This window comes from Orcinus orca, chromosome 15 (assembly GCF_937001465.1).
Source record: "Orcinus orca chromosome 15, mOrcOrc1.1, whole genome shotgun sequence".
NCBI lineage: Eukaryota > Metazoa > Chordata > Mammalia > Artiodactyla > Delphinidae > Orcinus > Orcinus orca.
In genome coordinates, this window is record NC_064573.1 from 10,130,654 (window position 1) to 10,156,503 (window position 25,850).

General features: G+C 32.4%; 1 protein-coding gene across 2 annotated transcripts in view; it reads left to right on the plus strand.

Moving 5' to 3' along the window:
• CDH19 (cadherin 19) overlaps positions 1-25,850 on the plus strand; it is an 86,457-nt gene that overhangs the window by 24,571 nt on the left and 36,036 nt on the right. For both annotated transcript variants that reach the window (XM_004268074.3, XM_049698007.1), the window contains exons 3-8: positions 6,492-6,791; positions 10,013-10,307; positions 16,841-16,960; positions 20,236-20,400; positions 22,112-22,293; positions 23,047-23,300. In XM_004268074.3, the coding sequence (XP_004268122.2) occupies positions 6,597-6,791; positions 10,013-10,307; positions 16,841-16,960; positions 20,236-20,400; positions 22,112-22,293; positions 23,047-23,300 (1,211 nt within the window). In that variant the 5' untranslated portion in view covers positions 6,492-6,596. The remainder of the gene's footprint in view (positions 1-6,491; positions 6,792-10,012; positions 10,308-16,840; positions 16,961-20,235; positions 20,401-22,111; positions 22,294-23,046; positions 23,301-25,850) is intronic.

A 25,850-nucleotide genomic window follows, 5' to 3' on the forward strand; every position in this document is an offset into this window, starting at 1 on the left:
ATATCCACTCATTTCTTGTTATATTCTTATTAGTAGTTCTAAGAAAGCCATGTAAAAGCCTTTATTTATAATGTCACTCTAAGAGACTGCCAAGTTTCCCTTGATTTTTGAGATCACAAATAGGATTAAGTTTCTATATTTATCCCATCCACATTTCTCCAGCTCCAACTTTTATCTCCCCACACACAGCCACCAAATCCATCATTCTGACTTATTCTTTCCCTTTGTTTTTTTTGTGACCCCAAGAATCTTTAGAGTAAGAGAGAAAATGACGGTCCAAAAGGAGATAATAGAAAACATTTTATTATATCTAGTTCAAGACTGGTCCAAATGTTAAAATGCAATTTATAGATCTTCATTCAACTTCAATAACATGAACTATCAGCAAAAGATGTCATACACAGTGTTAGATATATATGCATTTTCTTTCTTCCATTCAGTAAAGCACAATATATATTGTACACTCCATGCCCTTAAAATTAGATTTCCAGTCCTACCTCTATTTGGTACTATGCAGGTCACTTAAAATTTCTGAATAGTTTCTCTAGGGCCCATTTCAGACATACTAACTGATAACAGTTTTCCTTATTAGCCTGAACTCAGCCCTGAATATTTCTCAGTCTGGCACTGCTGACAGCTGTCAACACTCTTCAATCAGAAGTGGACTATTATTTGAAACGTTTTTCCCTTCCCCTGAAATGTATGACCATTATAGAATATTTGGAATATGCAAGAGTGTAAACGAAGTCACAATAGATCATCATTTGGGCATGCTTACTGCCACCATTTCATTCCTCTATTTTTATATTGAGGTTCAAATGAAAGGGTATTCATATCTGTTTTGTTATGATATAGGAATATGAAATACTGATAGTTTAATTTTTAAATATTTCAATCATACACTTAAACTGAAAAAAAATAACATATGGTAGAAAAATTACCCAGGTTTAATGAATATTATGATTTGAGACCTTTAGATTATTTTAGAGGGAGGAAAATGTGACAGATGCTTCTAAACTTCAAACTTTAAACCAGTTTCTCTTTCTCCTATCATGTTAATTACCATAATAAATTTTCTGTGTTGTTTTTCTTTTCTTAAGCTTATTTTACAAAATCAACTTATGAGAATAGTCTCATATGGCATCATCTTACAACTTTAAAACATTTTTATCTGGTATCACGTGGTACCCTAATTTGAACTTTTTTTATATACATTTTTTCTAGTTAATCCAATTGACATTTGCCTCTAAGTGGATAAATTTTTCTAGGTGTAGAGCAGTAAAAAAGAAGCTCTTAGTTTATAGATTAAGCTCACTTTTAAATATACTAAATTTGGACAAATTATCTCCACAATGATTGTCCAAATTTTCAGCTTCATTAACATTGTATAGGAGTTCTATTTTCTGTATATTTTCATCAATGGCTGGTACTAAAATATTTAATAATTTTGGTCCATCATAGTGATTTTAAAAATGAAAAATAAATCATTTGTATTTTTGTTGTTGTTGAATATATATGTTTTAAACACAAGTGAAGAATAAAAAAATAGCTCTGCAAATACTTATTAACCAATTTAAAGGATATTAATTACCAGTATGACCACAAAGAAACTTTTATAACTAACAAAATTAACAATATTTTCTCTTTATCATCTAATAATCAACTTATATTAAATATTACAGATTCATAAAAATGTAAAGATAAAAATAGGCTTATACATATCAAGATCTAGATAATATCTCCATTTTACACTTGTTTTGTGTCTTAAACATCTTTTAATCTAGTATATTATCTTCTTTAAAACTCCTCACTTTTTTTCTCAAACTACTGACATGAAGAAACTATATCAGTTTTTTGATAGACAAATGCTATTTAAAATTCATTGTGTATACGATCTCACACATAGTGTGATAAATGCAGACTCAGTGTCAGTATATCTGGAGTAGCTCAAGATTCAGCATTTTTAATAAGATGCTGCTGTTCCACAGATCACAAGGTGGGTAGAAAATCCATAGAAAGATTAACAATTTGGACTTCTTTGGTTATTTTGGTTTCATTTTTTGGACATATTTATACTTCTGTAAGACCATCATCACAATCAAGATAATGAACATAGCCATCACCCCCAAATTTTCTCTTGTGACCCTTGGTAATACCTTCTTCCTATTCCTCTCCATCTCTATTCTCTCTCAAGAACTTATCTGTTTTCTGTCACTGTAATAGCTTTGAATTTTCTAGAATTATATATAAATGGAAACATGCAATCTGAACTACTTTTTGTCAAGCTTCTTTCACTCAGCATAACTATTGGAGATGTCACTTTGTGCATCAATAGTTCATTTCTTTTTACTACTGAGCATTATTACACCACATGGACATACCACACTTTGTTAATACATTAACTTGTTGGTGGGTATTTGATTTGTATCCAGTTTGGGCTATTATAAATAAAGTTGCTTTAAACATTCTTGTAAATGTCTTTGTATGGGCAAATAATTTTATTTCTCTGGGGCAAATATCTGAGAACAGAATGGCTGGATCATATGGTCAGCGTATGTTTAAGTTTTTAACAAACTCCGCATCTGTTTTCTACAATGGTTGTGCCGGGTTCCATTCCCACCAGCAGTGCATGAAAAGAAACTATATTCCATTTGGTGCAGCAATCTATAGTCTTAATTATTTTATGTTGATTGATGGTACTTTTAACATTTTTTATACGTCAGTGATTTTTTTTTGTCCTATTGGCATTTCAATAGAGGAGACCAGTGTTACCCACTCCACGATTATAGCTGTCTACTTCTCCTTAGCGCTGTTGATATTTATTTCATGTATTCTAAAGCTCTGATATTAACTTCAGTCACATAGGACTGTTAGGCCTTTTTGATCAATTTACTTTTTTATCTTTATAAATGTACTTGTTATGGCAGGTAATACTTCTTGTCTTGAGGTCTTGTTTCTGAGATATTAATACAGCGTTTCAGCTAACTTATGATTATTATTTTATGGTATATATTTTCTCATCCTTGTCCTTACAACCTATCTGTGTATTTATAATTAAATGATTTCTTTAGTACATAGTTGGGTTAAGTTTTTAAATCCCAAACTGACAAACAGTGCATATTAGTTGTTGTGTTTTATTAATCTCTTTTTAATGCAATGATTCATTTGGTTACATTTGCTATACACTCTTGAGTTTACTTCTTTCCCCTTATTCTCCTGTTTATTATTGTACTAATAGAAGGTAATTTTTGGAATCTTTTTTCCCTTTCTTAGTCACTTAATATGGCCTTTTGTTTGTTTTCAGTGAGTGCTCTAGTGATTTTGATGTGCATCCTTCACTTCTCACAGCAGTCTACTTGAATAATTGCTATATCACTTTATCTATAATGTAAGAAGCTGACCACCAGATAGTTTAATTTCCCACATCCCATTATTTGTGCCATTATATTCTGCATGTTATATATCCCATAATATTGTTATTAATTTATAAATAGTAAAGTATTTTTAAAATATTAATAAAAAGCCTTTTATATTTATCTATATATTTAATATTGCCTTCTAATTTCATTACTTTATGTTGGTTCATATGTCCTTCATTCTGAAGAGTTTCTACTTAATATTTTTATAGTGCAATTGTGCTATTGATTAATTCTTCTAATTTGCTTTATATTACTCTTGTTTTGAAGGATATGTAATTACATGTTAAAAGTTTTTGTCTCAGAACTTTATGCATGTCATTCTATTGCCATCAGTCTTACATTATTTCTGATGAACATTTAATGGATATTCTTATTATTTCCCTTTTTCCTCTGGTTAGTGTTTAATATTTTCTCTTTATATTTTATTTTTAGTAATTTTACAATAACATGATTTTTGTTTGTTTTGTTTTACTCTTGCTTAGTGTTTGTTGAGTGTCTTTTTGGGTGGGATATTGTTCTGCACGTTTGAAAAACCATTGGCCACTATTATTTTCTCTTCTTTCTTTTTGGGGTTCCAGTTATATATATATGTTATACTATTTGAGATTGTCCCATAATTATTGAAATTCTCTCTATTTTAAAAAATTATTTTTTCTACTGTCGATGTTATCTTTCTACTTTAATTTGAATCATTTCCATAAAGCAATCTTTAAGCCAATGACATTTTCTTCTGTAATGTTCAATCTTTTGATAAAACAATTTTGGATTTCAGATATTATATCATTCAGTTCTAGGAGTTTCATTTTTTGAGTTTTTCTTTTTTTGCTGTGTTTCATCACATGGTCACTGAAATATTTGATTTAGACAATTGTCATCAATAACTGGTAAAACTTTAAAAGAAAGGGTGACTAGGAAATTCATAATAAATGATTCAAATGACAGTGATGAATGAATGAATTCCTAATGAATCTTACGAACAAGAACAACAACTTCAGGACAGGAAACAAAATGTGACAAAACTAAGTATTTTGTGCCTCCAGATATCATGGAATATGAAATATACAGCATCAGCTATGAGTATTGTTGACAAATATTTAAAATTGCATCTAATCAAGACTCTACTAATTTAAAGGGAATAAAGAACTATATTAAACCACACTATGAGCATGCAGTCAGAAAAGTCCATAATGTGGGAAACTCTATAGGATCAATGACCTTGTTTGTTCAAGACATAAATGGAAAGAAAAATTAAATTTAGAGTCATGAGTCTTGTGGATTAACTGAGACTTAACGAATGTCTCAACAAACTGCATTGTGTGGACATAGCTGAATCCTGACTCAAAGATGTCTAAAGAATTTTAATTTGAGTATTGGTTGGATATTTGATTATATTGAAGACTTACTCTTAATTTTTAGTATTCAATTTTGATCTTTAAAAAGGTCATATAGCATTTGTGCCCAAGTGTGTTTGTGTGTGTGTGTAATGAATGGTTAAAATGATAACGACATTTAAAATTTGTTTTAATATCAGGAAGTGGATATGTATATAGATTAAACAAGACTGACCATGTTTTGATAATTTTGAACCTAAGTAATGGTATATAGGTGTTCATTATACTCTGTTTAGATGTATGAAGATACCATAATATAAAGTTAACATAGATGTTATTTACCCAACATTTTAAGCATAATTCATATCACTGTTAGTGATAGTTTTACAAATGTATACAAAATATCTTCTCATAAAGAAAACTGTACTTGTTCCAAATGTCTTCATTATTCACTAGCTATCAAAATATATATTTTAGCTATTTCTAAGCAACAGACATAAGAATTTCAAATATTTAACATAGGGTGAAATTCATCTTTAATTTTCACCTCAGCTGAATTTCTTCATGACTTTCATTAAGTAAACTTATAACAAAGAATACATCTGCTTGAAAGAATTACAGCGGGACCACAGGATCCCCGTTTATGACAATGTGTTCTTTCTTAATTAGGTGTTTTTAACAACTCTTCCTAATGAGCCAAAGACCTAAAAAACCTGTCAGGGACAATCAAAAATATGTGGAGAAAATTCAAAACAAGGTCATATGAAAAACTAGCAGAAAGAGATTCTATGACTTTTCTGCTGATTATGGCATTGTAGATTGGACAAAATTATTTTTCTTCATTAATCCCAAACAAACAAATCCAATTTGGTTATACGGAGGCTCTATATAGATGTGGAAATTGCAAAGTTATTCAGTTTCATATAAGGGTGAGAATTACCAATCATATCATGGAGAGCTGGTATGATCAGTATCAGGTTAATGGAAAATTTTAAATGGAAAAGTCAGTAGCTTGAGTTTTTTGTCTTAATATTTACATACTAAAAGATACCTTTCATCTCCATTTTATGTATTATAAACATTCAGCCATTTTACCCAAGCACTGTAATTTTTCATTTATTTTTTTAAAAATGGCTTTATTTCTTTGTTAAGATGAAAAACATTTCTTTCATATCTTTTGCAATATAAAAATATCTTAACAGGATTTCTATTCACATGATGTTTTATAACATCAGTATAAATCAGTGTAAATGTTTAAATCCCCCAGGTTTTAAGTTGAATTGCCATTTTGTCTATTTAATTAGCTATGTAAAATACCATAACATGGGAAACTGGATGCCAAAGCGTATCTATTGAAAAAGAGGAAAAATGTCACATTTTTCCCTGGCTTGATGGTTGATTTAATTGGACAGTTTGAATTTTACTGAGATAGAAAGGAAGAAGTAAGCAGGTTAAATTTTTAAAAATATCTCAGTGTCAGTTATCAATCAAGGAGATTGCTAGAGCAACTTTTCAACCTTCAGGCAAATTTATGACTACAATGACTGAGCAGAAATTTGTAATTGTACCATTCAAATTATTGCTGAGTTACAAAACATAATTAAGTAGCTTAACTGGAAGATGAGTGTGTATTTCTGTTCCATTTTTACAGATGCAAAAGTTGTATCATGTCTTTAACAATTATGGGAGAAAATGTTATTTTTTAAATGTCGAGAATTTTGTTTTGTTTTTTGTTCTCTAGGAATATGAAAGATACCTAAGAGTTAAAAATATTACAAGGGAACATAAGATTTTTGTTTGCAACATACTGTTTCTCTGAAGAGTACCAGTTGGAATCAAGATCAGAATGAATTGCTGCTTATTGCTGCCTTTTATGTTGGGAATTCCTCTCCTATTGCCTTGCCTTATAGCAACAGAAAACTCTAAAACAGAGGAAGTTAAGCACCCAGCGGGATCTCATTTGAGAGTGAGGCGGGGCTGGATGTGGAACCAGTTTTTTGTACCAGAAGAAATGAATAAGACTAGACATCACATTGGCCAGGTACTGATTTTCTGAAAGTGCTACAGGAAATAACCTTGTAAATCTGATCGAAAGAGTGGAGGAGGCTTTGGTATTTGATGAATTCTCCGTTTTTCTTAGTGGAACCATTAGAAAGCTTCAAACACCAGCATAATTGATTGTTATATTTGCAAGCACCTAAAATAATCGCAAAAACTTGAAGAAGAGGGAAAGCTCTGGTTTTTAAATTTCACTTTAACCTCATACAAAATTGCAGCATTTATCAACATCTGGAAATGTGATGGTGTTATTTTTGGTAATGGATCAAATCCACCACACGGAGAACAGTAATGTTTATCAACGGTATTTAGCCTGATTTTCCATTATGCTAAGTAGGTGTTGATTTACCCCTCATTAATTTTTAATGAAGCAGATTAATACCAAGTCCTTTTACAGTTATGTAGCTTCAAGAGCCTACACACTTCATTTGATTAGTGAAGTTGAAGTAAAACAAATAATTATTTCATTTTCTTGTAAGAATACATTTTAAGAAAATTTCCTTAATGAGACAAAACATTTCCTATTTATGTTTTTGGATTTTACTATTATTTGATTTTCTTCAAACAGAGGTAGTTATAATATCATGTCCTTCTCTGTAAGGCTCTTTCTCTGGATGAATGTACTGAAATAAGTTTAACCACTAATTAACTGACACTAAAATTTAATTGGGCCCAAAGTGTGAAACACTCAAAATTTATTAACTCTCTTTTTCTAGCCCTTTTAGGAGAGCTGCAGTGTTAGTGTGTTGTCTGGATTCCATATGGGTTCATCTGTCCCATCAGCCAAATACATGAGTACATTCATCCAAAGGCCTAGATTAGGGTTTTAGGCAAACAGATTTCAATTGCGCACGCACGCGTATGCACCCGAACGTGCGTGTGTCTGCCTGCTATAAGTAATATTTCTCACCCCTTTTTATTTTCTAAGATAACTCCAGGTAAAGCACAGGCAGAACAGTGTGAGGTCCGTTGTTAAGTGTCTGCTAGTTACCTGAGTCTCTAGCCATATTTACAGTGGACTCCGCAGACCCCCATAGGCTCTCCCACCACTGAATAAGGAGACATGCTACTATTGGCAGGCGAATGTTAGTGGTAAGGCTCTACAGGGAAATGCATCAATGCAGTCAGAACAGGGACTAGTCACTGAATAACTCACATTTTCTGGGTTTTGTTTTTCTGCTCCCTACACATATCTCCCATTACCTCCTTTCATATAGCGGTTTATTTTGCTTCTTTTTCATTCTGTAAAAATATTTATGAAAATATTCTAACAGATTCTTTTCCTCTAAACAGCCTCATTAAGCTTAAACCACATGCAGGTAACTGGTTTAAAATAGAGTAATAATGAATATGTACATGCTTATAATAATAGAGCTGGTAAAAATAAAATGTAGTTGATGTGTCCAAAATAACTTTCTTTTTGATCTTTTTGTTAAAAGAGATTAAATTTGGAAAGCACAATTAGGTAAAAATTTAGTCATATTGGTTTGCCAAATTGATAATAACTATGTAATTGAAAAAAATATTTTTGAATGGAAATACAGAAAATTTTATAACACTAGAATCCACAAAATTGAAATGTGTTTAACTTATGCATTTTGTGACAACAGGAGGAAGATGTTCAATATTTTTTTAATTAAATATGGGTCCTTAAAAAGATCAAGCTCACTGATCTATGAAAATTAACATGAATGTACTTGAAATACATTTATTCATGACTGAATTTGACTTGTCTTCATTCTAACATTCAAATTTTCAAACTACATTGAAATAATATTTGGAAACCAGGGGCTATGCATTGCTTTCATTTGGTATACTTATTGGAGAATACATTTGTTTTCCACAATTTCTTATCACTGGGGCATGGGGATTTCACTTTTATGAGTAATGAAGGACTTTCAAACTTTAAAAGCTGTAACTCTTTTTTATTATCTTTTTATTATCTCCAATTTGGTTCTTTCATTGTAGAGCAGTGATGTTCAACACATTATTAAAATTAGTTATTTTAGATATCTTTAGATATTCTCCACAATCACATAGAAAAAAATATTAATTAGTCCAGAATAATATATTGTACTTCAAGCTATCAGAAAAATTATGAAACTAAGGTTGTATTTTTTGGCTAACTTTGTAAATTTTCAGAGAAGCTCTTACTTTGCAGAAGGGTATATTCATAAATGGTGAATCAAGAAAACCATGGATTCACAATAATTAAGAGATTATTCTCTAATGCTTCCTTTCTTTATGTAAAAATAAGTTGGATATGAAAAATCATACAATGTTACCTATATCATGACATCTTTTTTATATATAAAATTCAAAATTCCATTCACACTATGAATAATGAACAAATTTACTTTGCTCTTAAATAAATAAAATAGTGAGGACAAAAGAAGTACATTTGAGAACTGAGTGACCTATGTTGGAAAGGAAGAGTTAGAGTTAATTTGGCTAAAACTCAAGGACTAAAAGACCATGTTAGGTACTGGTTTGCAGGGGAGGATCTGAGATCAAACAGGCCTTTTGGTGTAAATCATAATTCTACCCCAAAACCATGTGACGCTGTGAAAGTTTTTAAAATTTTCAGTCTCATTTTCCTTCTCTATTGAAAGAATTTATTATATCAATTATGTGTATTTTACAATGAATGCATGAGGATTAATTGAGAAAACTAATATAATTTGTAGATTTTATGGATGATTGAGATTATTATCATCTTCTCAACATGCTCCCTAATTTTCTTACTAATATTTCCATGTTTTCTATGTGTTTTTAGCCTAGAGATAGAACATCACTGTTTAAATTTATTTTAGATCATTATCTCTCTGTCTCTAGGCCCCCATCTAATATAAATATTTGAGAGTATGGTTTTAGTGACTAAAAATGTAATCATATGGAGTAAACACGAACCAACTTTTTTGTGCATAATGTATAAAAGGGGCTTTGTTTTTCAATCATAGTTTCTAATTAGAATCATCTGTTTAGAGTAATGAAATTTGTATAGCGCTTTATGTTGAAAATTCAAAGACTTCTCTGCCTGGTGATAGATTTTAATCTTAAACTTAACATTTTACCTCACTTAATATAATATGGGCATTATATGGAATTTTTAACTTAGGGAATAATTAACAGACATGAAGATGCAATGATTAAAATTTGTCTTAACATGTTTGGAAAGTAAATTATCTCTCTTTGCACTTGCAGCTAAGATCTGATTTAGACAATGGAAACAACTCTTTCCAGTACAAGCTTTTGGGAGCTGGAGCTGGAAGTATTTTTGTCATTGATGAAAGAACAGGTGACATATATGCTGTACAGAAGCTTGATAGAGAGGAACGGTCCCTCTACACTCTAAGAGCCCAGGTAATAGACACCACTACTGGAAGGGCTATGGAACCTGAGTCTGAGTTTGTCATCAGAGTGTCGGATATCAATGACAATGAACCAAAATTCCTAGATGAACCTTATGAGGCCATTGTACCAGAGATGTCTCCAGAAGGTATTGCATATTAATTTACATCAAAGATGTACCTATTAACAATGAAAGCAGATTTAAAATTTCGAGCATATGTTTTGGAAGTGAATTATTTACCGTTCTACACGGGTACTTCCTTCTGCAAATGTGTTAAGTAAAATATTTGAAAAATTAGACTAATGATTAAAATCTTGTAAATAATCATACTATATATTAATAAGTAATTTGTCTTGTTAAAATATAATTTCAGTCTTCAATAGAAAGAAACGTTTATTTGAGTATACATAAAATTCTTTAGCTTGTTCACTTATTGGTTTCTTCAATAAAATAATTTACTTTCCAAAACAAACTATTCTTTTGTATCTCAAAAAATACATAAGATCATCCTGAAAGAGTCACACATAAAAACAGGAGAAACCAATTTATAAGACTAGACTCCTAGATGCATCCAAACAACGGAACATGAAAACTAAAAACAAAACAAATGGTTGAAGACCTCTGTTTAGCCATATCCATTTTTAAGTTCTTTTTCAAACCCAATGTCACTTTAATAAATATTTTAAATATAATACTTGTAGAAGAGAATGCTTTCCATGAGATGTAAATCAGACATGTCTTTCCAATAGGGGGAAAATCATGGTATGGTTATACAAAATTTGTCCACTCATTCTTTGTCAGAAAAGTTTAATAATACAACAGATAGTAAAATTTAATTCACAAAATTTACTTAAGTATGATAAACTTCAATGTGATTTAATAATTGTCATTTTTAAATTATGCTAATGTGCTTTAAAACTGCCTCACCTAAACATTTGATTCATTAGCCAGGAAGTCTAAAAATGTATATTCCATTATATATTTTCCTGATTCTTCATTTTTTTTAACATTCCAGGTAACAATTTAAAGACCTATTTCTACATGTATTCAGAACATAGGTTTTTAACAACAGCCTAAACAAATTTAGCTGTGTAGCATGTATCAAGACAAACTCTCCTTAGATATAATTGACACATTAATATTGTCCTATTTGATAGCTAGGCAGTGATATATTTCTTCTTTTTTAAAATAAATTTATTTATTTATTTATTTATTTATTTATTTTTGGCTGCACTGGGTCTTCTTTGCTGTGCGCAGGCTTTCTCTAGCTGTGGCAAGCGGGGACCGTTCTTCATTGGGGTGTGCAGGTTTCTCATTGCAGTGGCTTCTCTTGTTGCGGAGCACAGGCTCTAGGTGCATGGGCTTCAGTAGTTGTGGCATGCAGCCTCAGTAGTTGTGGCTCGCGGGTTCTAGAGCACAGGCTCAGTAGTTGTGGCACACGTGCTTAGTTGCTCCGCGGCATGTGGGATCTTCCCGGACCAGGGCTTGAACCCGTGTCCCATGCATTGGCAGGCGGGTTCTTAACCACTGAGCCACAGGGAAGTCCTGCAGTGATATTTCTTTTTCTCCTTTCCATTCTTCTCCTCCTCCTCCTTTCTCTCCTCCTCTTCCTCCTTCTTCTTCAACTAGCATATGTTATGGGCCTCACATGTTCTAGGAACTTTTTGTAAGACTGGGGATTCAGTTGTAAAGTAAATATGCGAAGTAACGGCTAGTATGGAACTTATATTTTAGTTATAGCACACGAACAGTAAATAACTCTTTTAAATAAGCCAGGTAATATTTGACATTGTATGTTATTAAAGTGTTAAGTATGGGTAAAGTATGATGATGATTAATTGACTGGAGGAAATGGGGACATTTAGGAGGTGACATTTGAAGGAAATGATACAAAAGGGCCAGCCATGCCATGTTCTGGGAAAAAAAAAATTCCATTGCAGGGTGAGGAGAATTGCATATATCAGTATTGGAGTTATTGGCATATTGCTGGCATGGAGGGCATGACAAAGGATGAGATCCCCTTAGTAGAGAATTTAGGTAGAGAAAAGGCAAACATACAGGGTGACCGAACTGTTAGAACTTAGTTGACTGCTGAATTAGAATCAATGAGATTGGTCAGTCATGTAAGAAAAGAAAGACATGAGGAGAGACGTTGCACAAGAAGACATCCTCCAACTCTGTGGAAGCTGCTTTGAGGTTGAATAAAATCAACGTTATTATTTCTCAAGCATTTGGTACAAGTTTACATGCTGCATCACCTATGTAAAATAAGTTTTTGCAATATGATATGTCTGATAAAGTGGGCATAGTCAAATATCGTCTTAAATTTATTTTTATAAAGTCCTTTGCAAAACTAGATTTAAGATTCTAGAAAGCTATCTAGAAAGACACAACTGATTTAAATTTTGCATGTTTGAAGAAAATCTCTCAAGGGTAATATAGGCAAACAATATCAACTATCAATGTAATGGATAGAATGCAGAATTGATATATTACAACATATTATGTTGAAGTTTATTATAGGAACAAGTAAACTGAGAAACTACTTTTATTAAAATCTGATTCTGAGACAATAATTTTTTAGAATTAAACTTTTGTTCACTTAACAGGGTAGATACCAACTGATTTAAGAGATCTTCAGGCTGCAAGAGTCCATCATTGGCTCTTTGCATTTCCACATAGTTTGGCCATCTGTGATCAAGCTATGCTGACTCAACTCAGAGGCTCACAATGACCTTTGAATCCTTCAGTCACCAAGAGAAGGCTTTTCCCACTCTCTGGTCTACATTCCTTGCTAATTCAATTTCATGAATCTAGTCAATTTAAATTTTTAGGAGTTGCCATCAGTTATTCAATTCTAATTACAGGATGGTGTCTTAAGGTGGAATAATAGGAGTTAAGGGTGAGAGGATTCAGTATACACATATTCGTTCTGGGTTATCGGCCCTTCCCTTTACACATAATCATTGTGATCATTTTGCATTGTCACCGGTGTTCTAAAGTAGGGTGATCAGATTTCCAGTTCTACCTATGACCCCTCTACTAAACCCTATTTTTCTTTTTTCTGGCATCTTGTCCTAGAAGCATTTGTCCCTGATTTTTAATTTTTAAAAAATTGTATTAGTATCTGCATTACAACAAGCCAGAGTTAATTTGGTAGACATCTACTTTTTTTACTTGCAGTTTCTTTCATGGTGTGTGAGAAAAAGTGTGTGAGACATGTGGGCAGTGAATAAAGTTGTTTTAAGACATGGTTAAATCTGAAAGAGGGCTAGTTATAACCCAGTACACTATATGATAAAACACAGTTAAGCTAAGAAACCTATTAAATAATGTAAATACGTATGAAGAATATCCTTCTGATGATATATTTCAGGTTAAAAAAGTCTGCATAAGATACCTTTCATTAACGTACATATAGACCATTTATCCTTTAGAAATACATTTATTTCTAATATAATTTAGAGAGAATTTAATGTAATAAACCCAACTTTCTCACTTTTAGTGAGAGCACAGTAAAATGAATAAAGAGAGACTAAACAGGTTAGATTATATATGTGACATGTACCATGCTTCATATATTGATCGAGTCAGTAATGCATATTAAAGATGGTACTCAACAACTAAGTGTCTGTTGCCTATATTTAACTGATGACACAAGGAAGGGGGTTCTGTGAAACAATTATTGATTATTTCCATGAAAGACACATTATTGGCCTCATAGTGATTTTTTCAACTTTGTATGCATTATAGTATAGCATACCTAACTGCGAGTGAATGCACAATTCCTCTTGCACATGACAAGTCCTCATGGAAAACATAAATATAGAAAATATTATCAAATATTTTTGTATTTCTTAATTGCTTTGATGTTTATTTATTATTACTATTTATTTATGTTTGACTATTTTTTGAAGATTTCTACAGTATTTAAATTACTGATTAGGAAAGTATACAGGCTTACTTCTCTCTATTGACTTTTTTAGAAAAAACATTTAGAAAATATTTAGAGGGTTTAAAGTTGCTTAATCTGTATTTAATGAATTGTAATGTCAATAAAACTGAAACAGGAAAAAAGGAAAGACTGAAACAACTGAAGAAAATAAAATCAGATCATCAGAGTGATGTAAGAGTTGAACATTGCTAAAGTCCTTCTGAACTTAATAGGCGACATTTACAAATTATGAGTAAAAATAAAGCAAGACTTTACGCAATGAACTTTTGGAAATTCTGCTGCATATTTGTATCATCTTAATTTATTTTACATTCCTTTTTTCCATGGTAAGTTTATAGTAAGATTCACAGACACATGATTTCACGCACACACACACTCACTCACTCACAAACATAAAAAGTGAATCACTGGTTAGTCATCAATGATTCATTATCAAGCACTGTTTGAAACATTGAAGCATTGTAGAATTATGCCAGTTCTGTAGGATTGCTACTTTTAATTTAAAAGTGCAGTGAGTCTTATACAGGAGAACAATAATTATTTTCCTAGAAATTGAACTCCCTAACAAATTCACATGAGAGAGTTATTCTGAATATTTATAATATCATATTTTTATCCACTAAATTTTCTGAGTTTGACTTTTTTGGACTTACCCCACACGCAAAGAAATTATTTTTTGTGACATTAATATATTACATTAAGTTTTCCATTTAGTAGAGAAAAAGGTCATGACATATTAGGACATTGAAGAGGTATGTTTTGGTTAGAAGTAAATGAAGTGTCGATTAAAATGGGCTTTAAAATAAACTGAACTGGGAAGAACAACCTTACTCCATAGCGCTTGTCTCTAGAAATGAAGTATGGGTGGTCTATGAGTCAGTGCATTTTCTTGGTCTTCCTGATTCTCATTTGTACGGTACTAAGAAATCTAAAGTCTTAATTAAGAATTTCTCTTGGTCAACAACTAACAGTACAATGATTTTGACTATTGTTACTGAAGCCAAATACAGGTGGTCTAGTTCTGCAAACTAGAGACAGGAAACCCTGATAGAAATAAATGAAATGGAGACATCATGAGGAAATGTAGGGGAAGGAAATGGATGAGTGTGTAGAAGCATAGTTAAAAGAACAAGACTTGCCTATTACAAACTGATAGAAATGGTCTCTAAGAAGCCTTTTGTTGGAATAATTCTTTACGATTCCTACAGGGATATATCTATCTATTCATTTATTTAGTATTTGTATTATTGTGATATAATTGATAATATTGTATAAGTTTAAGGCATACAATGTGCTGATTTCATACATTTATATATTGCAATGTGGTTACCACTGTAGCCTTAGCTATCATTTCCATCATGTCACATGATTATCATTTCCGTGGTGAAAACATTTCAGATCTAGTCTCTTAGCAACTTTGAAGTATACGATACAGTATTGCTGACTATAATCACTATAAGGTACATAATCTCCCCAGAGCTTATTCATATTCTAACTGTAAGTTTGTACCCTTTGACAAACATCCCAATTCCCCTACAACCAAGACCCTGGTAACCAGTAATCCACTGTCTCTGTAAGTTCTGCTTTTTTTTTTTTTTTTAAGATTCCTCATATAATTCATTGCATACTCTGCCTTTGACTTAGCATAATGCCCTCAAGGTCCAACCATGTTGTCTCAAATGGCAGGAATGTATTTAAAACACCTGAAACTAATGAGTGTCTACATGTTGAGTGGAGGACAGTATAAAACAAGCGTTAAATAACTAACATAACAATTCTAAAACAAAACAGCAAATACTATCAATACATGCAATTGAGGACCACAGTAAAAGTTTCAACATTTTTATTACTGAAGCATAGAATGGCTTCATGTTAGAATGTGTCAGTTTATAAAATTAGATTGTAATGAAAAACTTCATAATGCTAATTTCATATAAAATCACAAGCCTATTTGATTTAGTGCCATTTGTGTTGCCATTCTTATTGACATAGAACATAGTGTTTCAAAAGATGTGGATTTCCAACAAGACCCATAATGCTAGATTCCATGTTTACATAAAAATACTTTAAAAGCTCATTAAAGAAATATTTTTAATTTGACCATTAATTTTAAACATACAAATACTTATTTCCCATGAGTTTTATTGATTGTTACTGAATTTTAATGAGAATACTTACCTTATCAATCTGGTAGATTTTGTTTTGCACTTTAAAAAAAAATCTTTAAAGAAAGTAGGCATTTTACAGAAGGGGATGAAGCAAGCCAAATAATTATGCTCATCTTCACACTATGTCGAGATCATTTCAATAATCTTTATTAATATTTTACTAATATTCTGTAATTCTTTGAGGTACAGGTCACAACATAGTTTTTTGAAGAAAACTGTTTCTAATTTCCCTTTGATTCCTCTGCTAATAACACATCTTTAAATGATCCTTAATTACGTATTGTAATGGGTTGTTTAATAGTTATATTTCATTAGATCATGGATTCACATATTTAAAACTCTATATGGTGTATGGAAATTAGGGTTATTTTGTATAAGGTTTTATTTTCTTGTCTATACAGAAAGATACTTGTTTTATAATTCAGAACAGGGAGGACTAGTCTTTTATTGCATATCATCATCCTCCTTGCTAAAGAAAGAATACCTTACAGAACTGGAATCCGTTTTTCAAGAAGACCATAGACTTAATTTCTTGTAACTATGTATTTTCTCTTCAGGAACATTTGTCATCCAGGTGACAGCAAGTGATGCTGATGATCCTTCAAGTGGCAATAATGCTCGTCTCCTGTACAGCTTACGACAAGGCCAACCATATTTCTCCATTGAACCAACAACAGGTATTCCTGGAAGAAACGAAGTGCAATTCAACATGATTCTAAGGCAAAGTCAGAGCAAAAGTTCTCTGCCTACAAGCATGTTGTAAAGTAGACCTGATGTTTCAATAAATAAATGGGTTGTAATGTTAAGCATTTAATTATTTTTAATCTTTTAGCTGGTTTTTCTAAGGTTGGGAGATTGGATTTTTCTCACCCATACCACAAATGATTTGTGTATGGGATATAAAACATACTTAAGGATTATTACAAATTAATTACAGAACTACAGACAACCCAATTTAAATATATGGGGAAAAGACATTTACAAGCAATTGGCAAAAAATCGACAAACAAAAAGCCTGCAAGCATATTAAAATTGCTCAACCTCATTAGTCATCATGGAAATGCAAATTAAAATCACAGAGTTCCACCTGTACACCCAGCCAGAATGAGATTAAGCTGAGTTTATGGCTGGGTATAGGAACTTAAAAAAAAATAGTTCTGTGTTGTATGTCTTTTTGATTCACATGAATACAACATTTGCTTTTTCTGTCCTTCTCCAATTTCTGTTAATCAATTAAATACTTTATAAAATAAATTTAAAAATTGCTCTTATTTATTTACATCTATTAAACAGTTAAGAATTATGTGACATCGATTGATTGAACAAATATTGATTGCTTTGGTCACTACAAAGATTAAACCCATATAAATGAGCTTATAGTCTCTAAAGATGAGAAAAAAAAATACCTGACTAACCAACGAAGAATGTGGCAAGTTCCAAAAGCAATAAAATTCTGTGATTGTTAATGAGACAAATATTATTTCCATCTTGATGACATGAAAAGCTTTAAAAAATTAAAGCATGTGTTGGGTCTTTAAGCATTTGTTATTGATTCATTCATTTAGCAAGTATTAAATAGGTCAGCCTTTATCAGTCAAATTTCTTTTGAGAATCAGATTCTGAAAAATATGATTTGAGTGACTATATTCTTAATTCTCCCCAGGATAATACCTAGTTTCTATTATTCTGAAAGTACAGGTTAAAGTTATTTTAATACATGCAATGGATGCCTTAAGACATTCCCTTACACAATTTTGGTTGAGAAGGGTTGAATATGCAACAGGCATTGTACAGTATACTAGGTTTACAGCAGGACACCATTGCAACATTAAAAAAATAATAATAGGGCTTCCCTGGTGGCGCAGTGGTTGAGAGTCCGCCTGCCGATGCAGGGGACACGGGTTCGTGCCCCGGTCCGAGAAGATCCCACATGCCACGGAGCGGCTGGGCCCATGGGCCATGGCCGCTGAGCGTGCGCGTCCAGAGCCTGTGCTCCGCCATGGGAGAGGCCCCAACAGTGAGAGGCCCGCGTACCGCAACAAACAAAAACAAAAACAAATAATAATAAAAGGAAAGCAACAGGGACTCTTTTCTCTTGGAACTTACAAATAAATATTAAACATTTGTGTATTAATAAATACATGCATTAAGTTTGTGAATATTATGAAGTGAAATAAACAAGGTTCAATAGAAGAAAGTAAGAACTCCTTCATATTGTGTGGCCAAGGCAGAATACACTGAAACCAGAATGCTGAGCTGTGACGTGACCAAGGTGAGGAGAGCATGGAAGGCATTCTAGGTTATGGGAAGAATGCATAGGAAATTCCTGAGAAAGGAGAGTGTTTAAGCTCTTAGACTAACTAGACACCAATGTGAAAAAGCACCGAGGAGGAGACTAGAAAATGGGCTATCTGTGTAGTAGTTGTGTGCTGGGTGACACTGGATCTTCACAACCATTTTGATCACTGTCTGTTCCTCCAGCCCTCACTGGAGGGCTGAGCAAATTAGCTGAACATATTGAGCAAATTAGCTAAAGCAATTAATTGTATTAATGGAGGCGCAGTAGAGCCGACAGCAAGACAGCAAGGCAATTGGAAGCCAAAGCACAGAAGTGGTAAGTTTTCGAGTGTGTAAGAGGATCTAGGAATATATGTCCTTTATCCATTCTGAAGGTAAGAAGACAGGATGAAAATAAAGTCAGCAAAGTTAATTGAAGCCTCCATACATGGGAAGTGAAGGTCTCTGTGTTCGTCTCACTCACTGACTAATCTCTACACCTAATACTCTAATACTATTCTCCTTTGCTAATAGGAAACACAATTCTCTGTTGAGTCACACACAGGGAGATATTAGGAGCATGTGTTTCATATATTCCATGGTTTCCATACTGATTCATATAATATAGTTGTGAAACACTTCAGTCCACAATTAAAATCTCATCATGATGTGGTCCAATTTGTCCTTCTTTTATTTTTTTACAGGTATCACAATTTTTTAATTAACACTTTTTCCCCAGACACATTTGAAGATTAGCCATTCTCTTTCTTATATTTGTATTATGTGTTCCCCAAATCTTTAGGATTACAACCCTTCTATTCACCACCTTAAATTTTTCCTAGGTTGTTTTCAGTGATGATTAACTTTTTACTAAATAATTTTATAGAAAGTGGACACTTATTACAACATTTCCATGGTCCAATATGTATATGAATATCTCTGTTGGTGGATTATGAATAACTGTGAGTCAAAAATCAGCTCTTCTTCATATATTATGACTCAAAACAAACTTAACATCACAGGTGCACAATATTTTTGCATAAATTTGGTATTATAGTTTTACATGTATCCATAATAAACTAACTTCTTCTAAGTTTAGGGGAAAAGTTAATTGTAGAGCCCTAATATTATGTTAGAGAAGAAAGCAGAAAATAAGTTGAGGTAAAAATAAGACATTCTTCTTCTCTCCCTGTGGTTTATCTTTTGTTTTGTTTTGTTTTGTTTTGCAGTACGTGGGCCTCTCACTGTTGTGGCCTATCCCGCCGCGGAGCAACAGGCTCCGGACGCGCAGGCTCAGCGGCCATGGCTCACGGGCCCAACCGCTCTGCGGCACGCGGGATCCTCCCGGACTGGGGCACGAACCCGTGTCCCCTGCATCGGCAGGCGGACTCCCAACCACTGCGCCACCAGGGAAGCCCCCTGTGGTTTATCTTAACATAGTATTTTATTAAGATTCCACTACTATTAGTATTGTGATGGCCACTCTAAACTTTAGGCAGAGGTGGTGATTGACTGATTATTGTTGTATTTTTTTCTCCAGGGCAGCATCTAGCACATTGTAGTCGTTCAAAATGTGTCAAAAGAATGATTTTATGTTTGAATTCTTAAGAAATTAACTAGGAAGATGCCATGGTTAATAATGAAATAATAATTATAGTTTATTATGTCTTTAAAGGAGTCATAAGAATATCTTCTAAAATGGATAGAGAACTGCAGGATGAGTATTGGGTGATTATTCAAGCCAAAGACATGATTGGTCTGCCTGGAGCACTGTCGGGAACAACAAGTGTATTAATCAAACTTTCTGATGTTAATGACAATAAGCCTATATTTAAAGACAGTAAGTAAAAAGGATTCTAATAAATAATTTTTGAAAGTATGGGAAATAGCACAAACTAAGTCTTGATTTAGCAAAGTGCTTAAAGCATCTGCTTTCAGATTTAGGGTAGTGTCACTCTTTCCTCCAGATTAACTTGTTGGCAATTTTTAATTTGTACAATCAAATGAACGGTTCTTTTAATTTTCCCACAATGAAAGAGACACCGTAGCACAGTTACACTATTACTTCCTGAAAACAGCAAAATATTACCAACTTTAAAGTAACATTTCTCCCACTTAAAAAAGGAAAATCTCACAAAGCAGTCTGTGGAATGACCTGCTATATGCTACTAAGGAAGTCAAGAATCCCTTTAAAGAAAAATTATACTGAACATGCTCCTTTTTTTAATTCTAAAAAGATTTATTCTTTAGGATATTAACACCTGTGATTATTTTGTACATTTTAGCATAAATTACAAATGATATATGAATGACTAGTTCTTTGTAAGTTTTATGCAAGTTACTTTTGAAAAGTAAAGAGAAAAAACCTTATTTATATTTATATCTATGTATTTCAAATATAACTGCCAGTATTTTCTTGTGACCAAAACAATGGGGTCATCTGACTTCATCTTTCTCTCTCTTTTTAAAATTTATTTTATTGAGACGTAGTCGATTTACAATGTTGTGTTAATTTCTACTGTACAGAAAAGTGATTGAGTTATACATATATATAATTCTTTTTGATATTCTTTTCCTTTATGGTTTATCAGAGGATATTGAATATAGTTCCCTGTACTATTCAGCAGGACATTGTTGTTTATCCATTCTATATACAATAGTTTGCATCAGCTAGCCTCAAACTCCCAATCCATCCCTCCCCCACCCCCATCCTCCTGACAACCACAAGTCTGTTCTCTATGTCTCTGAATCTGTTTCTGTTTCATAGGTAAGTTCATTTGTGTCACATTTTAAATTCCACATATAAGTGATATCTTATGGTATTTGTCTTTCTCTTTCTGAGTTACTTCAGTTAGTATGATAATCTGTAGGTTCATCCATGTTGCTGCAAATGGCATTATTTCATTCTTTTTTATGGTTGCATAATATTCCATATCTTTCTTTTCCATTTCCACTAATGGAATGGAATTAATGCAATCCAGGCTCAGATTCTCAAAGTCAAACTGTTACCCTTAGAACTCAACTATTTGTTTTTGGACTCTACCGTCTTTAATTCATACTTATATTGGGTTGGCCAAAAAGTTCGTTCAGGCTTTTTTGTAACATCTTATGGAAAAACCCAAACGAACCTTTTGGCCAACTCAATATTTATTGGTTATTTTAGGTATCAGAGAATTCTTGAGTGAAATTGAAAAACTCTTTTAATTAAATTTAATTTGGCATGGTGGAAGGATACAATAAAAATAAACCTAAGAATATTGAGAAGGTATACATATGAATAGAAATTTGGAAATTATATGTACTGGTGAAAGGACTTCCTAAGATATATTTAAGAGAAAATAATAGATACTCAAAAAGATATGAGGGAAATGTTCAGATTGCAAAATAATAAAGGGAGAGAGAGAGCAACAGAGAGAGGTATTTAGAACAAGTAATTGGTGAAAAGGGTGGGTATGATTTTCCCGACAGCCCGTAATAAAGGGAGGGTGTTATATTTAGGAGTTTTTTATGTTAATTATCTGTGCAAAATATCCTGAATTTTGTTTTTAAAGGTTTATTTCGCTTGACTGTCTCTGAATCTGCATCTGTTGGGATGTCGATTGGAAAAATCATGGCATATGATAATGACATAGGAGAGAATGCAGAAATGGATTACAGCATAGAAGATGATTCAAAAACGTTCGATGTCATTACTAATAATGAGACCCAAGAAGGAATAATTATATTAAAAAAGGTAGATGCATTAAAATTATTTGTTTTGCATAATAATGCAAAATCAAATCAGAAATGCATATATATTTTGTGTAACCAGTTAGTTTTTGCTTTGTTATGTAATTAAAATAAGACCCTGTGATTTAGTTTAGGGAGCAAAAGAAAAGATATATTATATGTGCTTTTATAAAAAATTCTAAGATATTTCATTTTTTAGAATATTAACATATATGATTATTACCTACATCTTAGTATTAATTACAAATAATAATATACAAATAGCTAATTATCAGTTTTATGCAAGATACTTCTGAAAACATAAAGAAAAAAGCTCAGTTATTTATATTTTATATCTATATATTTCAAATATAATTGATGAGAGAGTTAATTGTTACCGAGATCTTTTGAATTATATTGTAGAGTAGTTTTTTTTAAAAGATTTTAATACACAGGGGAAACTTTTTGAAATTATCTTAAATAACAGGAAATTAATTCTCAACTCCATATTTATACTCAGAAAAGTATACTTTTAATCCTAGATAAAAAATATAATTATTAACCCAAAACATTTTATAATAGACATAAATAACAAAATACACATAGGGATTTGCTACACAACTACTTAATGAAAATATCAGAGGGATCCAAGAACATAAATAGTAAAACCTAACTGGAAAGCAACTGAGACTTAATTTAACAACAAAAACTTTTTTTTCTTAAGTAATTCCTCGGGTCACTGATACCAGTTTTCTGTGTACACTGCATTTCTTTGCAGAGAGTAGACTTTGAGCACCAGAACCACTATCGTATTAGAGCAAAAGTTAAAAACCGCCGAGTTGATGAGCAGCTCAAGAAATACCATACTGAAGCTTCCACCACTTTCATCAAGATCCAGGTGGAAGATGTTGATGAACCTCCTGTTTTCCTCCTCCCGTATTACTTATTTGAAATCTTTGAAGGAAGCCCGTACGGATCATTTGTAGGCACCGTCTCTGCCACAGATCCAGATCAGAGGAAATCTCCTATCAGGTATGTCTGGAAGGCCAGCTTTGCATTAGTAAATGAGGGAACACAGATTAGCTTGAAAATAAAATTTCATATTAATGTAACAAGGATATATCTAGATCTGTATTTCTCTCTAAGGTACTTATAAAATTTGCAACAGTTTAAACAAGTTGAAACAGGAAGCCTCACTATTGGTTAAGATGCAGTGAAATAAGAACTTGAAAACGTGCAAGAAAGAGGCAATCACCAACTAAAATTAGATACAGTCAACTCTCTATTAATTGGGGTAAGAAGGTGAGGGAAAAGAAACCCTTGATTATGCCAAATCAGAGAAGAAACAAAGCTGATCACAATGTGGTTCATCTAAACACTGTTTAATTAAAATGATATTCAAAAATAAACTAAGATTTTATAGGGTACTGCTAAAGGAGTAAAAGTGAAGTAAGTCCAATCAATTAGAAATAAATTTCTGTGTTGCAATTAAACAATATTTACCATCTATTAAATTAGTCTGTTATATTCAGGTAGTATATTTTCTTTCTGTTTTTTTTTTTGTATTTGCATCATAGTTCTGGTTAAAAATAAAAGCAAAACGTTTTACATGTTTCCTTCCACCACCTTCCCTTGCTCATCCATTTTCCATACTTTACAGTCCAGGGACTTACACAAACTTCCATATATTTATTAAGGTGCTGGGTACTGCTTTGCTCTTTGGAAGAGCTACTGACACAAAGAAGAGCTTCTTTAAATTTCTGAGAGAGACGATGCTCCCACTTTTCCACTGTAATTCCTAATCATAAAATGCTGCCTTCTAATATGTAGATACAGTTCCTATTTATTAGCAGGAACTTTAATAATGAATATAAGTATATATGTGTGTGTATATACAAGTCAGTAAATTAATTGTTTAGATTTTAAAGAGTATATTAACCTGTTTGTTTTTCTGACAATACTAAAGAATACATAATTTTAAAAAATGCTTTCATGATTGAATCTTTCATTATATTATTCTTTATAATAATAAAATTGTAGAAACAATTTAAATATCTAATCTCAGTGGTGTAAATAAGGCAATGAATGATGAATGCTTTCTAATGATGCTTATGAACATAAAGACATGGCATGATTCTTTAAAAATAATACAAAATCAAAAATAATAATAATAATAAAAAATCATTAGAGTCGTATGTTTACTACAAGTAAAATATTATGTAAAATAAATGAGAAAAATAAGTGAGCACACCCAAATATTAACAGAGGTTGTGTTTTTTTGGTTTTGTTTTTTTAATTTAATTTAATTTATTTTTTATACAGCAGGTTCTTATTAATCATCAATTTTATACACATCAGTGTATACATGTCAATCCCAATCTCCCAATTCATCACACCACCACACCCACCTGCCCGCCACTTTCCCTCCTTGGTGTCCATATGTTGTTCTCTACATCTGTGTCTCAATTTCTGCCCTACAAACTGGTTCATCTGTACCATTTTTCTAGGTTCCACATACATGCGTTAATATACGATATTTGTTTTTCTCTTTCTGACTTACTTCACTCTGTATGACAGTCTCTAGGTCCATCTGCGTCTCTACAAATGACCCAGTTTCATTCCTTTTTATGGCTGAGTAATATTCCATTGTATACATGTACCACATATTCTTTATCCATTCGTCTGTTGATGGGCATTTAGGTTGCTTCCATGACCTGGCTATTGTAAATAGTGCTGCAATGAACATTGGGGTGCATGTGTCTTTTTAAATTATGGTTTTCTCTGGGTATATGCCCAGTAATGGGATTGCTGGGTCATACGGTAATTCTATTTTCAGTTTTTTAAGGAACCTCCTTACTGTTCTCCATACTGGCTGTATCAATTTACATTCCCATCAACAGTGCAAGAGGGTTCCCTTTTCTCCACACCCTCTCCAGCATTTGTTGTTTGTAGATTTTCTGATGATGCCCATTCTAACTGGTGTGAGGTGATACCTCATTGTAGTTTTGATTTGCATTTCTCTAATAATTAGTGATGTTGAGCAGCTTTTCATGTGCTTCTTGGCCATCTGTATGTCTTCTTTGGAGAAATTTCTATTTAGGTCTTCTGCCCATTTATGGAATGGGTTGTTTGTTTTTTTAATATTGAACAGCATGAGTTATTTATATATTTTGGAGATTAATCCTTTGTCTGTTGATTCATTTGCAAATATTTTCTCCAATTCTGAGGGTTGTCTTTTTGTTTTATTTACGGTTTCCTTTGCTGTGCAAAAGCTTTGAAGTTTCTTTAGGTCCCATTTGTTTATTTTTGTTTTTATTTCCATTACTCTAGGAGGTGGATCAAAAAAGATCTTGCTGTGATTTATGTCAGAGTGTTCTTCCTATGTTTTCCTCTAAGAGTTTTATAGTGCCTGATCTCACATTTAGGTCTCTAATCCATTTTGAGTTTATTTTTATATATGGTGTTAGTGACTGTTCCAATTTCATTCTTTTACATGTAGCTGTCCAGTTTTCCCAGCACCACTTACTGAACAGACTGTCTTTTCTCCACTGTATATCCTTGCCTCCTTTGTCATAGATTAGT